General features: G+C 41.2%; 1 protein-coding gene across 4 annotated transcripts in view; it reads right to left on the bottom strand.

Annotated features, from left to right (window-relative positions):
- Positions 1–4065: 4065 nt before the first annotated feature.
- RAPGEF4 (Rap guanine nucleotide exchange factor 4) overlaps positions 4066–14059 on the bottom strand; it is a 291851-nt gene continuing 281857 nt past the window's right edge. For all 4 annotated transcript variants that reach the window (XM_042949147.1, XM_042949149.1, XM_042949150.1 and 1 more), the window contains 2 exons: positions 8387–8441; positions 4066–5259 (listed from right to left, as the gene is read on the bottom strand). In XM_042949147.1, the coding sequence (XP_042805081.1) occupies positions 5132–5259; positions 8387–8441 (183 nt within the window). In that variant the 3' untranslated portion in view covers positions 4066–5131. The remainder of the gene's footprint in view (positions 5260–8386; positions 8442–14059) is intronic.

The following is a 14059-nucleotide window of genomic DNA, read 5'->3' as shown; positions in this document are numbered from 1 at the left end:
GACCGTGCAATGGGTAGTTTCAGTTTCGGTTGATGAGAAAGGTTTGGAGAAGGATACTGGTGACAGTGGCACAACAATGTGAATGACCTTATACCATTGAATTGTACACTTGTAGAGGGTTAACATGGTAAATTTTATAGTGTGTCTATTTTGCAGCAAAAGAATTAAAAAGCGGTTCAGTGCGCACTAAGTCAGGAAGAAGGATGGCGTGACTCTGTGTGAGTGTCCAGGTCCGTGACTGCTTTTGATATTTGCCATTATCCACGGTTCCTCCTCCCTTACCTTTCGGCCTGCATAAAATAGTCATTAAGGAATCAAGGATGACACCACGTTGTCTCTGCAATGTGGTGCCGTGAAGCCATGACCCTGCCCTCCAAGGGCTACCATTAGGAACACCAACCGCTGCCTCAATTACTTCAATGGCTTCTCACCGCTCTTGGTAAAAGACAGAAGCTCCTTGAAAAGGCCTGGAGGCTTTGCAGCTCTGAGCCACATCTGGGAATGCTCACCAGCGCTCCCTCAGCTCTGCCACCGTGACCTTTCCGCCCTTCACACTGCGGAGATTATTCCTGCTTGAACATGTTCTTCTCTCTCTGCTTAGTTAGCATCTCCATTCTTCAGAGTATGCGCCTACTGTCTCTTCCACAGGAAACATTTCCTCACCTCAGGTCAGGTTAGATCCCCTATGACAGGTCCTTGCAACACCATATCCTTCCCTGGAAGCGTGCTTATATTATTTGTTCGATTATTTGATTAATCTTCTGTCTTCCCTGCTAGGTGATAAGCTCCAGGAGAACAGGAACCCTCTAGTTTTTCTCACCATTCAATCCTGAGCTCATAGAGGGCCTGGCACGCAGTAAGCCCCTTGACCATTATTTGCTAATGAGCGAGTGAACAGAAAGATAACTAACGGAGTCTAATTAAGTTAAGGTCTCTTCAAATTAAGTTACATGTTTGTAAGTCAGTTTACAAGTGACTTGCCCATCCAACACCATGCTGTTCTGGATGCAGGTGTAGGGCTCAAGGGTAGGCTGCCCAAGATGGGCCACTTTGGCATGAAGATTATTTGAGTTAAAAAGCAATCAAACCCCAGCAGAATCAGGAAAAGCTCTTTACTTCCTCTCTCAATTGCATAAAAGAATTTAGATAGAGGACCTGCTCCAGGAAGAGAGCTATCACTGTACGTAACTACAGTATAATATGAACTAGGTACTGTAGAGAAGGAGGAACCTAGCAAGACCTGTTTGATCAAAGTCCTCTCTTTGTCCCATTGTTTCTGAGTGGCCCAGCAAACATTTGTTTACCAAACATTGACTTCTTTTCATTCTTTCTGAAGATTGCATTTCTTCCCTTTGAAGACTTGGCCCCCTATTCCCTTCTCCTTAGTTCAAGATGATATATATACCTCATTTTGCCCATCTTTAAAATTTCCATGTCTGTGTGGGGATTTCCCATGAGTATGCTATTAAATTTGATTTTCTCCTGTTAATCTGTCTTGTGTCAATTTGATTCTTAGTCCAGCTAGAAGAATCTTGAAGGGCAGAGGAAATTCTTCCTCCCTAACCTAAAACAAATAGAGAAAACTAAGATCATTCCAAAGCAAGAAATGTAATACATTTTAGATTGACAGTAAAAGGAAACCTATTGACAGTAGGGGTTCATTTTTACCACATTGCATATCTATGCTGCTTTTTTTTAAAAAAAATTATAAGCACATTTTGAAACCAGAATACGTTTGATTTTCTCACACTGGTGGTCATTGATCTGCATTCATATTTAAGAAGAAATGGGGGCGCCTGGGTGGCTCAGTTGGTTAAGCATCCAACTTTGGCTCAGGTCATGATTTCACAGTTCATGGGTTCCTGCCCCGCGTCGGGCTCTGTGCTGATAGCTCAGAGCCTGGAGCCTGCTTCTGATTCTGTGTCTTTCTCTCTCTGCCCCTCCCCTGCTCAAGCTCTGTCTGTCTCTGTCTCCCAAAAATAAATGAATGAAAAAAAAATTTAAGAAGAAAAGCCACTGAACTCAGGAGAAATCTATTTAACCTGCAAAGTATTCAAAAGTTGCTGGAAAAGCTTAGCTCCTGTACAGTCTAGTGACCTTGTTAAGCAGGTATGTTACACACTCAAATGTATCATTTTCTACAGGTGTTTTTGGTAAAAACATTCTTTTTTCTTTTTCATGTCCTACAGAAAATCTCATTATCCTTCTTGTGACCCTGTAGGCCTCTCATTTTCTTTTGGCTTGTTTGCAAATTTTGAAATATTAACTGCATCTCCTGCTTCAGGAAAGATTGCCTGGCTACTGTCCATTTTTAGAGTGTTAATTCTTTTACTTTGCCATTGCTACTTCAAATAACAGCATTTAATGCATTTTCAAAGAATCCAGACATAATTAAAAATCTTATCTTTATTAAGTACAACAGTAGTTATTCTCATTTGGAAGACTAAGAGGAATATACATTGGGGGATATGTATCAATTTTGAATCATGTTGAAACTAAATTCAAATGTCAAAAGGTGTCAGTCATCATGAAATTGAGGGAAGGAGGCTGTCAGACATAGGATTCCAGCTTTTTTTTTTAATTTATTTTTATTTATTTTGAGAAAGTTACAGAGAGCAAGCAGGGGAGAGGCAGAGAGAGGAGACAGAATCCTCAGCAGGCTCCACACTGTCAACACAGAGCCCAACATGGGGCTCGAACTCACGAACTGTGAGATCATGACTTGAGTTGAAATCAAGAGTCCAATGCTTAACTGACTAAGCCACCCAGGCGCCCCAGGATACCAGCTTTTAAGTGAGGTAGGAATAAAGAAGAGTAAGTGAGCAAAAATGCCCAAGGGACCGGCTATCAGCTTCATCTCTCAGCTTTCAAAATTATCTAGAAAGGGAAAACTATATAATGGTGAAAATTTGTAGCCAATATTGAGGTCTACGAGATAGTGAAATGCTGAGCAACAAAGACATCAAGAAAATTCAGTGGCTTTTTAAAAACATTCTCTAGTAAATTCCAGACACTATGCTCCACTAGGAAGGAGGGAGAACACTGCATAAAACAACTCCCCTGGGGACCTTGAACTATGATATAAATGAACACAGAAAGGCATTTGCCTGCTTTAGCATTTCTCAAAGTGAACGTCCACTGTGAGATGTTAGGAGGGATTACAGCAGGACTTCTCAGACTCTTTAATATGTTAATGAACATTGGGAATCATTTCTAAGAATGGGGTAATTATGCAGTGGTTCCTAAATTTATTTGAAGATACCATCTTGGTTTTGTGCTTTTGCTTTGCAGTCGTGGGTCTGTTTTTGGAGGAACAGTTTGTGAACTTATGAGACCAGTCTGGCCTGAAACACACGCTGAAAAATGCTAACATGAAAAATAGAGACATATTTGAGCTTGAAAGAATTTTAGAAATCTCTTCATCAAATATTTACTAAGTGCTTGAATCACTGAGAAACGGTATGAGGCCCCATATCAGGCAGCTCTAAAATCCAGAGCCTTTTCGTAGCGGCTAATAGCCAAAAAGCGGAATGACTCAAGTGTCCATCAACTGACAAGTGGTATATTCATATAAGTGAATAGTATTCAGCCATAGAAAGAAATGAAGTGTGGATACATGCTGTGGCATGGATGAACCTTGAAAATGGTATGCCAGGTGAAAGAAATCAGATATAGAAGGCTACGTATCATACAATTCCAGTTACACAAAATGTGCACAATAGGTAAATCCAGAGACGGAAAGCAGATAGTGGTTTCCAGAGACTGGGAGAGAGGGGATGAGGTGTGTCTGCTAATGAACATGTGCTCTCTCTTAGGAATGAGGGGAATGTTCTGGAATTAGTGACGATGGTTGAACTACCTTGTGAATATACTAAAAGCCACTGAATTTTACACTTTTAAGGGGTGATTTTTATAGTATGTGAATTTTATTTCAATTAAAAAAAATCTGAGTCCCCACCATACCGAATGGTTACCCCTCCCATATTATAGGAACTGAGAACAGCACAACCTTTTCTTGTCAACAATTATATTTAATGAAGATACTGTTATTTACAGAAGATATACATACATACAATTCCTACACATTAAATGTAGCCTAATTGTGAAAAGAGGAAAAAATGTACTCCAAAATTACATACTAAATAAAATAAATAAAAAGTAATCATTTGGCACAATATCTATTATATAGCAAATAAATAACTCTATACCATTGATTGAATGAACTATTTACAATCTATTTGAAAGTGCAAAACAATTGCTGAAAATTAAGATATCTGTAATAACATTTAAGTCCAGAAAATATGTGTTTTTTTAGTCAGTAACAATAATTAGCCAATAGTAAAGATTTTTAATGCCCAGGAAAATATTTTAATTTTGAAAAATGTTTTGTGCATATTGTGCTCTTTTGAAATGTTCTTTTCTTATCTTAACGCTGGCAATTCTTAGAACCTTGGAGTTTCTTAGTGGAATTCTTATGTATGTAATCCTGATTTGTGAGTTTAAAAAAGTTACATTGTAAACACAAATATTATTCTATATATCATCCAGAAATTATGGACCAGTCCTCCCTAAATTACATCAATAGCCATAATGTTTTATAGTGATGTGGTTGGGTTCAATTCCTTCAGAGGTAAGACTATGAAGATGCTAGAATACAAGTTATGGTTTGGATTTATGTGATTCCTCAACACCTTCCAAGACCCCCATGCTCCAAAATCAAGGTTGAGATAAAATTGTGAAACTATACCACCACAGCATTTGTAGCACATCTCACTCGGCCAACTCTCTGAGAAAAACTGTCAGGGGCTTGATATGTCTCTTGACAATGGTGTTTCTACCATTATCATCGGGACTTAATTTATGTTTCAGCAAAGAGGATGGCACAATTGGAAATAAAATAGTGTGACTACAAATTGGAGATTCCTATGCTAGAGTGTGAAAGCTTTATGCAAGTCAAAGAATTTCTTCTCTTACTATGACGCTGGTACGCTGCAGCCCTGACATGTCTCAGGGCGCGTTTCTGCTTGTTTTGTAGAATTTTCTAGTGACAATACAGTCAGTAGTAGCATAAATGGCATTTTTGAAAGACTGTGGACTGGACGCAAACCATTGCTCTGGGCACTTAAAATGTCTACGGTCGACGAGGCTCTAATCTGTGTGACATCTGTGATAAAGTTCTCTGGTTGTCAATCACATTTAATTGCCGGACATAACTCCGGACATCCTGATGGTTCTTATTAGCTTGAGCTGCATCAGGATCTGTTGAAAGAGAAGAGAGCAAATTGGCATTGTGTAATATATGCATATAAGATACAGCTTTATTTTCTCCAATTATTTGTTACATTTACCATGGATTCCAAGTTTCCATTGAAACCTTTCAACATACCATATTCATTGAAATGTTTCCACTGGGATATTCCATCTCCCCTCTCCTACCCTTTTCTTCTCTGAAATCACCTATTTTGATCATTTTCCTTTGTTGTAAAAAAATGGCACCAAATTAAAGTGAAAGCATCACCTGATAGCCTCTGGTTATACATTAAAAATTGCTTCCTCTTTCCATCCCACCTGTGTCTCACACTCAGCTCTCTTCTCCCTTTGATACAGACAAGGACTAACGGCAAAAGACGTAGTTTTTTTTTTTTTTTTTAAAGTTTTATTTATTTATTTTTGACACAGAGAGACAGTGGGAAGGGAGGAGAGAGGAAGAAAGAGAATCTCAAGCTGATAGGACAGAGCCCGATGTGGGGCTCGAACTCACAAACCATGAGATCATGACCCAAGCGGAATCCAAGAGTAGGACGCTTAACTGACTGAGCCACCCAGGCGCCCCAAGACATGGTTTTCAGTAGCTCCTAACAAAAGTGCTTAACACCTGGGCTGAACTGAAGCAAGCCAGTGAGATTAATAAATCTGACTCTCCTTGTTACTTGCAAAGAGTATACAGTATCACTGCATAGATGTGTGCTCTTCGAGACCGTTCACGGGTAGGGAAAAGTTCAGCTCATGCGCTGAAGTCATAACTTCTGCTAGACCTTCGATTCCCTGATGCTACTTGTTCGGAAATCCCAATTACTATTCTATTCTCACCTACTTCCCCAAGCATGTAAGCAATGGAGTCATCTGAAGTTCACAGAGTTCTCCAAAACCAGGCTGAAAAAAGAATCAAATAAGTGTCCAGAGCCCTCTGCAGAGAATATATATGAGTGAGGAAGGCCAAATCTGACAGTGGTGAACTGGAAACCCAGGTCCCTTTGAAAGTGACTATTCAGCTCCCGCATGATGCTGCTGTCTGGGAATCTGCATTCTGAGTTGCCAGATCTTCCTATTTTTCTAGAGAAATGAGAAGTCTGGATTTCTTTCCTGGAATTTTTTAATGGCAACACTATTTCCAAATAAAAGAGGAAACATGTTCTGTGTAGACCCAACACTTCTGCTGTGGTCCATGGGCTACCTCTGCCCCATGGATCACCAGTAGGGGGCTCTTTTCTAAGCAGGGCACTGACATCACTCCCAAAGACAGTTAGAATGCCATCTGCATATGGGGTGGAGGGTAGTGTTGCAGGTCTGAACACAGAATAGCAGAGAGAAAATACAAAGGCCCCTACTTGCTCTAGGAAGAAACTCATCAGTATAATTATCACATATAAATAATACCACAGTGTTTAATTCCTCGCTTTTTCCCTGGCAGTGTACTCTATATGTACAATATACTGTAATTACATTGTACATATTCCCACAATGTTTACAAATCTATTCCTATAGCTTTATCTATAGACTGTTGACTTCAGAGCTGAGCAGCTGTTGTTTACCAGCAGTTACTGATAACTTCAACATATGCAGTGGATATTGTGTGTATATATATATATATATATATATATATATATATATATATATACACACACACACACACATATATATAAAATCTCCCCAGCCCACCCCCACTTTTCTAGGAGAAGATGTAGGAGAATGTAGGATTTACTTCCAAAGAAGCTTATGGAACAAAACATATTCTATCACAGTTCTTTGATCTCACTGAGAACCTTCCCAAGGCTACAAACCCTCTCAGACACAGAAATTTTGTGTTTCATTTCAGGAATTTCCTAGAGCCCCAAAGGGCCATGGGTTCATGGGCCTTGTTGTAGACTGACATCACTTATATATTCTCCTATTTCACTTGTATGGCTGCTTTAAGACCATGTCTTTATACATACAGTAAATTACTAGATGAAGAGATGTGAGACATTTTAATCCTTGCAGAATCCACGCAGGAACGGTTGACGACATGTAAGACTATTCCCATTTTGGAAAGAAGAGGAGGCACAGTCATTTGAGTAAAATTTTTAAAGGGCTACTTGCTCCCTAAGGAAAGATTACTTTTCATAGATTTTTTTCCCCCTCTGTACATTAAAAAGTGAGAAGTTTTCAGTTCTGGCATCCTGCATTAGCAAACCCTCACTTTGAGCCAGTCCTGGGCTAGGGAGGGTAAAGACAGCTCTGGTTAGTAAATTGAGAAACTTTTAGCCTCTTTTAGCACAAGGTTTATTGGAAGGGACAGTACTGGTAGCCTCCAAGTCACGTCCATCTCAAATGATCATGTTGGCTTAATGAGCCAAATGACTTCAAGTGACTCATACAATGAATTTAGCAAAGAACTTTTATAGGGGCCACCTTCTGACTCCCAGCCCAGCGCAAGGGAGCCAAAGCTCCACCCCCACCCAAAGTCCCAGCCCAGGAGACAGCAGCACTGGTCTGGCGAGCTGACCTGGTTCTGTGATGCAACCTAATCCCCATTGGTTTAAGGTTGCTATTTATTATTGGTAATGGTTTTATATTAAAGCATTGTATGGCAGCAGTTATTTTGCTATATGTTCAGATTTAGGAAGAACTTCTTAAATTCACCTGAGAATACTAGAAATAGAATATGAATTCCTGCTATGGGACCTTTTACAAATGTGTTATACCCATTAATGCATTCTTGCAACACCCCAAGAGACAATAAATATTATCTTTCCCAGTTTATAAACGACAAAACTGAGTCATCAGGAATTGATGTGAGTTTCTCAACATCAAGCAGTGAGTCATAAAGAGTTGCTTTGAGGCAGGATTCGTTGGTGATCATGCCTTAGTCGTCTCTAGTCACACTAGAAAGAGCAAATTTATTCTCTTTAAGTTCATTCATAAAATAGTATTTCTATGGTTAGTTTCTAGTTCTACAGCTAGAAAATCCTTCAACTCAAGGCCTCTATCCCATGAGAATTCATGGTCCAAAGTGCCCCTGACACAATCAAATACTACCCAGACTTCTAGAATGTCTCAGTAGCCTCATTAAAAAGGACTTAATCACCCAGATCTAGATTGCAGCACACGGTAGCATTTAACTTACTGAAGGGCTGGCTCCTGCAGTATCTCACTGTTCTGGCAGTATTCGCAATCATGCGCTAAAAAGAATAGAGAAAAAAAGAAAGAATGAAATGCAAGTAAGCTTAGTGTATAGTCTATAAAGGAAACCAAACGATGATTTATTTCAGTAACACCTGAGCCCATGAAAAACATTCTGTTCTGAGACATTGACTATCTGGAGGCAGCTGGTTGATGTAGAACAGGTTTCATTACTTGAAAGAGGCATCTATAGTCACACATACAAGGCACTTCTCAGATGAGGAGTACTAATGGCATAATTCTAGTTGAGTTGTTTGTGCCTCTGACATAAAAATCAGTCTGTTGTTTCTCAGACTGTGTCTTACTCCTCAGGACTCGTTTTCACCATCCCTTCCCAGAGGTCACTGTGAACTTGTAAGCGAATTTGTGACTATCCGAGATTTGGAGAAGGGTTAGCTTATCAAGTGCCTCATAAGAAACAGGACTCAGTAATGAGGCATTAGATTAGACTGAATATAATCAAAATATTCTACCTATACATTTTTCTCAACACTGTGCATTACTGACCCTTCTAATCTTCCAGCCAAAGGGTGTGTTTTAATGTTAATCTCAATTATCTGATTTCCTCTCTCCTTCCTTCTTCTTCCTTTCTGATCATAACACTAATGCGTGCACATTTGAGAAAATGAATAAAAGTTAAGAGCAAAGTAGAAGTCACTTAGAATACACCTCCCAGAGTCACTTCATTAATATTTTAGTACAATTCCTTCTAATGCTTTAAAAATAAGTAAAAATTTTTCAAACAATTGAAGTCACATTTTACATATGTATTTCTGTTGTGATACACGTTTTTTCACGTGGCATTGTGACTGTTTTCCATGCCACTTGCATTTTAAAGCATTTTTAAAAAACGAGTAGGTATTCAACTTTATGGATGGATGGTAACTTATTTAACCTTTGTTAATTTTGTCATTAAGTGATCCTCTCAGTTTCTTTGCAATGTTTTGGTTGCCATAAAGACTTATAAGTGAATTTTTTATACTGCACTCAACTTAGTTTAAGACAAAGAAGAAAGGAGGAAAAATATGAAGGGCAGAAACATGAGGAAAAACATCCATGAGACCATTTCTCAGCCAGAATGTATGCACATTTCTTGCTGATGGTATTTGAACAGCAGCTGGGACCCTTAGACTCTGTATATTTTCTCAGGACACCTTTGCTGCTCAGACTCTAAAGGGGGTCCCGCGGAGATGGTGGATTAATTCTAACACGAGCAGAAAATTGATCAGGCTCCAGCCAGGGAAAGAGATTTTCTTATCTCTGAGTGGCCATGTAATTCTAGTCCTTGCTTTCTTCTCTCATGGACCCTTGGCTTGCCAAAGTATACAAAATGACTGAGAAATCTTCTGTAGTGTTAAAACAGACAAACAAACAAAACCCCAACTTATTTGGCAGGGAAAAAAAAACTCACAGAAGAGTCAAAGCTTTACAAGTGTATGTGAACACTGATCGCAGCCTGCTGAATACTGAGGCTTTGCGGACTCTGTCAAGCATTAAGTGACATGCGTCTGCACTGGGTAATTTCTCATACACAGAGAGGCAATCGGAAAAGTTTGAACGTCATTTTCATAAAAGATCCTAAAAACCAGCATGTCTGTTGGTCAGCATGTGAAATATACTACAAATACCTCCAAGAAAACGTAACATACAATGTAGAATTAGCCTCTGATATATGGAGCCCTGAAATAAACAGTAACTATGATAATTTTCCTGCTAATTTACTGTAAGTTGTTTTTTCACTTCTGTAAAGGCTTTGCATCGGAAGGGCACGAGTATATTCTGTGTGGAATTATTGTAATTCTTCAGATACTGAATGGAGTGTAATTACTGAAAACCCAGGGAAATGCTGCCAGAGTGCCCCTCTGAAGAATAATAAAACAATTAGCAGGGGTCAGAAACCTCTTCCTATACCATTTTGTAGGGAGTAATTGTTCTGCTTTTTAGTTTTGAAAGCTAAAACATTTCATTCTGACTTCGGTTTTAGACTACTCTTTACAGCTATACTCTGAGGCTTCATAATTTTTAGCTCATTATGTGGTTTAAAATGTGAGAACAATTGTTTAAATCAGTAATTTCCAGCTCTGGAGTTCATTCTACCTTTCTAAATCTTTGATTAATTCTAACAATGGTTTTAATTTTGACGTATCCTTTTTAATTGTACTCAGAGGTAACTTCAGTTTAACTTTGAAATCCAAACCTGGCTTTGCAACAAGGCCCATTGTTTTCCTCCGTGAGGTCCGCAGGGAAATGCTGCAAAATGTAAACCCTCGGTAACCGCCTGTGAACCCCACCAGCACTGCCAGGCGATGCATAGTTACGGAATGCTTTCACAAGGCCAAAGAAGGGTTAACTTGATATTTTGACTCCACCCTCTTTTGCACCCATGGACACCTGCACTATGCTGTTAACAGCTGCAGCCAGCTACCAGGCTCTCTCCTGGGTTGCCAAAAGAGGCTTCAGGAGTCCCCTTCTTCAAGTGTTTGCAAGGTGCATAATGCCTTTTATAGCCTGCCTGTCAACAGCAGCTTCCCACTGTTCGGATGCATCCAGCGAGAGCTACTCGTTCTCGCCAAGGCCAGCCCCTTCCATTTTTAGACATTTCTAACTATTAGACATTTCTTTATCATTCTCAGTCAAAGTCATTTTCCCTCTGCTTTTCACCCACCGATCCTCGTTGTGAGCTCTGGAGCCACAGCATATACATTTAGTTCCTTCTTATCAGGACAGTTCTTCAAACACGAGAAGACAACCATTGTGGATGTCTCCCCACCTCCCAAGTCTTTTCTGGTTCAATCTATATATTGCCAATTCTGGGGCGCCTGGGTGGCTCAGTCAGTTAAGCACCTGACTCTTTTTTAATTTAATTTTATTTTTTTGTAACGTTTATTTTATTTATTTTTGAGACAGAGAGAGACAGAGCATGAACGGGGGAGGGGCAGCGAGAGAGGGAGACACAGAATCGGAAGCAGGCTCCAGGCTCTGAGCCATCAGCCCAGAGCCCGACTCGGGGCTCGAACTCACGGACCTCGAGATCATGACCTGAGCCGAAGTCGGCCGCTTAACCGACTGAGCCACCAAGGCGCCCCAGCACCTGACTCTTGATTTCGGCTCAGGTCATGATCTCTCACGGTTTGTGAATTTGAGCCCTGCCTCGGGCTCCATGCTGACAGTGTGGAGTCTGCTTGGGATTCTCTGCCCCTCTCTCTCTCTCTCTCTCTCTGTGTCTGTCTCTGCCCCTCCCCTGCTCTCTCTCTCTCCCCCAAAATAAATAAATAAACTTCAAAATAAAATAAAAATTGTGAAGTATTGCCAATTGCTTTAACAATTTTCCATAAGACCGGTTCGGGTCTCTTTAAGGCAGTCTCTAGCACGGTGCCCTGGATTAAGCAAATCACAGAGTGCAGAAGAAGAATTATTTTCCTTCCTTGATCTAGATGATGCTACATATCTGAGTCCACAATTTAAAGAAAAGTCACCTTACTGACATCTGTTGAACTACTAGCAGATAAAACCTCTGAACCCATTTCATTGAGCTGCTGTTTGGACACAGCTTCATTCTCTGTAGATGTGCAGTTGATTTCTTGGCCCAAAGTGGAGGATTTTGCATTTATCTGCTTAGAGTCTTTCTATCCTTCTGCAGACTTAAGCCTTACATGTTGTTTTTGACGGCAAACAGCCATTCATTCACTGGTGTTCTCAGTTAAGGTTGGCAGAAACTAAGGTTAAAGAGAAACACAGGCTTTGTTATCCAACTACCACAGCAGGGATGAAGCCAAAGATTATACCCTAGGCTCACTGATCCTGCCGGAGCGGGCTGGCCCGCCTGGAGCAGGCCAGGCAGCTTTCCTATAATGCCAGGCGGTGGGGAAATACTTGCTTACTCCAAGGCAGAGCTTCCCATCTTTTTCCCCCATCTCAGCAACCCTGAGGTTTATGACACACTCCCTTTCGCAACTGGCTTATTAAAATAGCAGTTTGTACGTGGGGGGTGAAGTGAGGAGAATATGCTCCTTTCGAAGGCGCTCTCACCATCAGTATAGGTGGACGGTGTGACCCCCCCGCTCCACACCTGAACTGATTTTGATGTGTCCCCACCACCCCCACTGGGAATCTCCACCTCAGAGTTGCAAGGGCCCTCGCCAAGAAAGCAGTCCACAGTTAGAAGTTAGAACCTTGGGGTTCCACGTTTCAGATCGCACACAGCCACCCCCCCTTTTTCCAGAGACTAATTCTAGGTCCAGGTCTTCAGCGTTTATTTGCACAAATTAATATGTTCGTGCGGTTCCTCACCCGGGAGGCTAGGAGATGGGCCCATAGGAAGGCTGATGAATTTCCCTCAGGACATGAACTCATGGAGGGAAGCTCAGGAAGAAAAAAGGAGGTAGCAAGCCAAGGACTCTGTAACTACCCTCAAGTTCTTATTTCTTTAGCTGAAAACAGAGTGATTCAGAAGCAGAAGTCTTTCCCAGGGCCTGCCTTACAAGATCCCCAGTACAAAGGTGCTGTCCATAGGAAGGGGCGAGTGGCTGTCTACACTCCAACCCGGCACGGGCAAGTGGCCCTGAGGCTGCAGTTCCAAACACATTTCCCTCCAGCTCTGATGCAGGTAATTCCCCTTGAATCCTGTGAAGGGTCAGAGGCGCTTCTCAGACTGGGCCCTTGGCCTGGACCTCCCTGTTTACCTTTCTGTGGTACCGTGCCCTTAGGAGTGGGCTGGCCAACTTCTGCCTTTGTGCCTATCCAGACAGGTTGATAACCTAGCAGGCTGTCTCCAGCTTTTCTGGCCACCTCTATATTGACTTTGGTCCCCCGGGCCCAGCTTTCCCTTAGCTCTCCCATCCTTGAAGAGGAACAGGCTTTTCTGTCTATTTTTCAAGTTCAGACCAGCAGGCCCTCCAGGCAATGCCACCTTGCACTGTTACACTCTCTTGACCTCCCTCCCACAGACAGACAGCTGCCAGGACAGCCTCCCTCTTCACAGGCTATGTGGCCTCTCAGCTCGGAGTCCTTTGAGGAGCCGCTCCTGGACTTCAGCCCTCTTTTAAATGCCTACCCTGAACAGTTTGGCCTTTCCTTCTCTTGCCACTTGAGATCTTTGCCAACCTTGTTCTTAATGTTTCCCACGTTACCTTTTCTTATTTCTGCCCCTACTGATTTGACTCTGCGTCCATCTGAATGCCTATCAAATAAAAAAAAACTCTGTCAATAATTCCTTGCTGAGCATGTGTAAAACCACATCTATATCACCTGATTATTTTATCAGATCCTCATATATTTAGGACAGGACTTTTTTCCCCACAAGATCTAGAAATATAGTCTCTCACCTACAAGGATGGTGCCCATGATAGCAACCAAGTAGAATTAACTGCATGGTAAGGAACAGAGATAAAAGACAAAAAGGCCCGGGAGCTCAGCCAGGCTCCACTATATGCATTTTTGAGGAAGAACCCTGAGCCCTGTCCCCTGGCTATGGATCTTTAATATCCAAGAGGTGTGTGACATACAGATATGCACATGTTAACGTGCAAGATGCTCACAGTACATTGTACATATCATGGCCATGGGACATGGTAGCTCAGGTGCCTGTCCAGGCAAATGCAGACTATTGTGCTTCTCT

Source organism: Panthera leo, chromosome C1 (assembly GCF_018350215.1).
Source record: "Panthera leo isolate Ple1 chromosome C1, P.leo_Ple1_pat1.1, whole genome shotgun sequence".
Lineage (NCBI taxonomy): Eukaryota > Metazoa > Chordata > Mammalia > Carnivora > Felidae > Panthera > Panthera leo.
The sequence above is the reverse complement of the archived record's forward strand: the minus strand, read 5'-3'. Positions and strand labels throughout refer to the sequence as shown.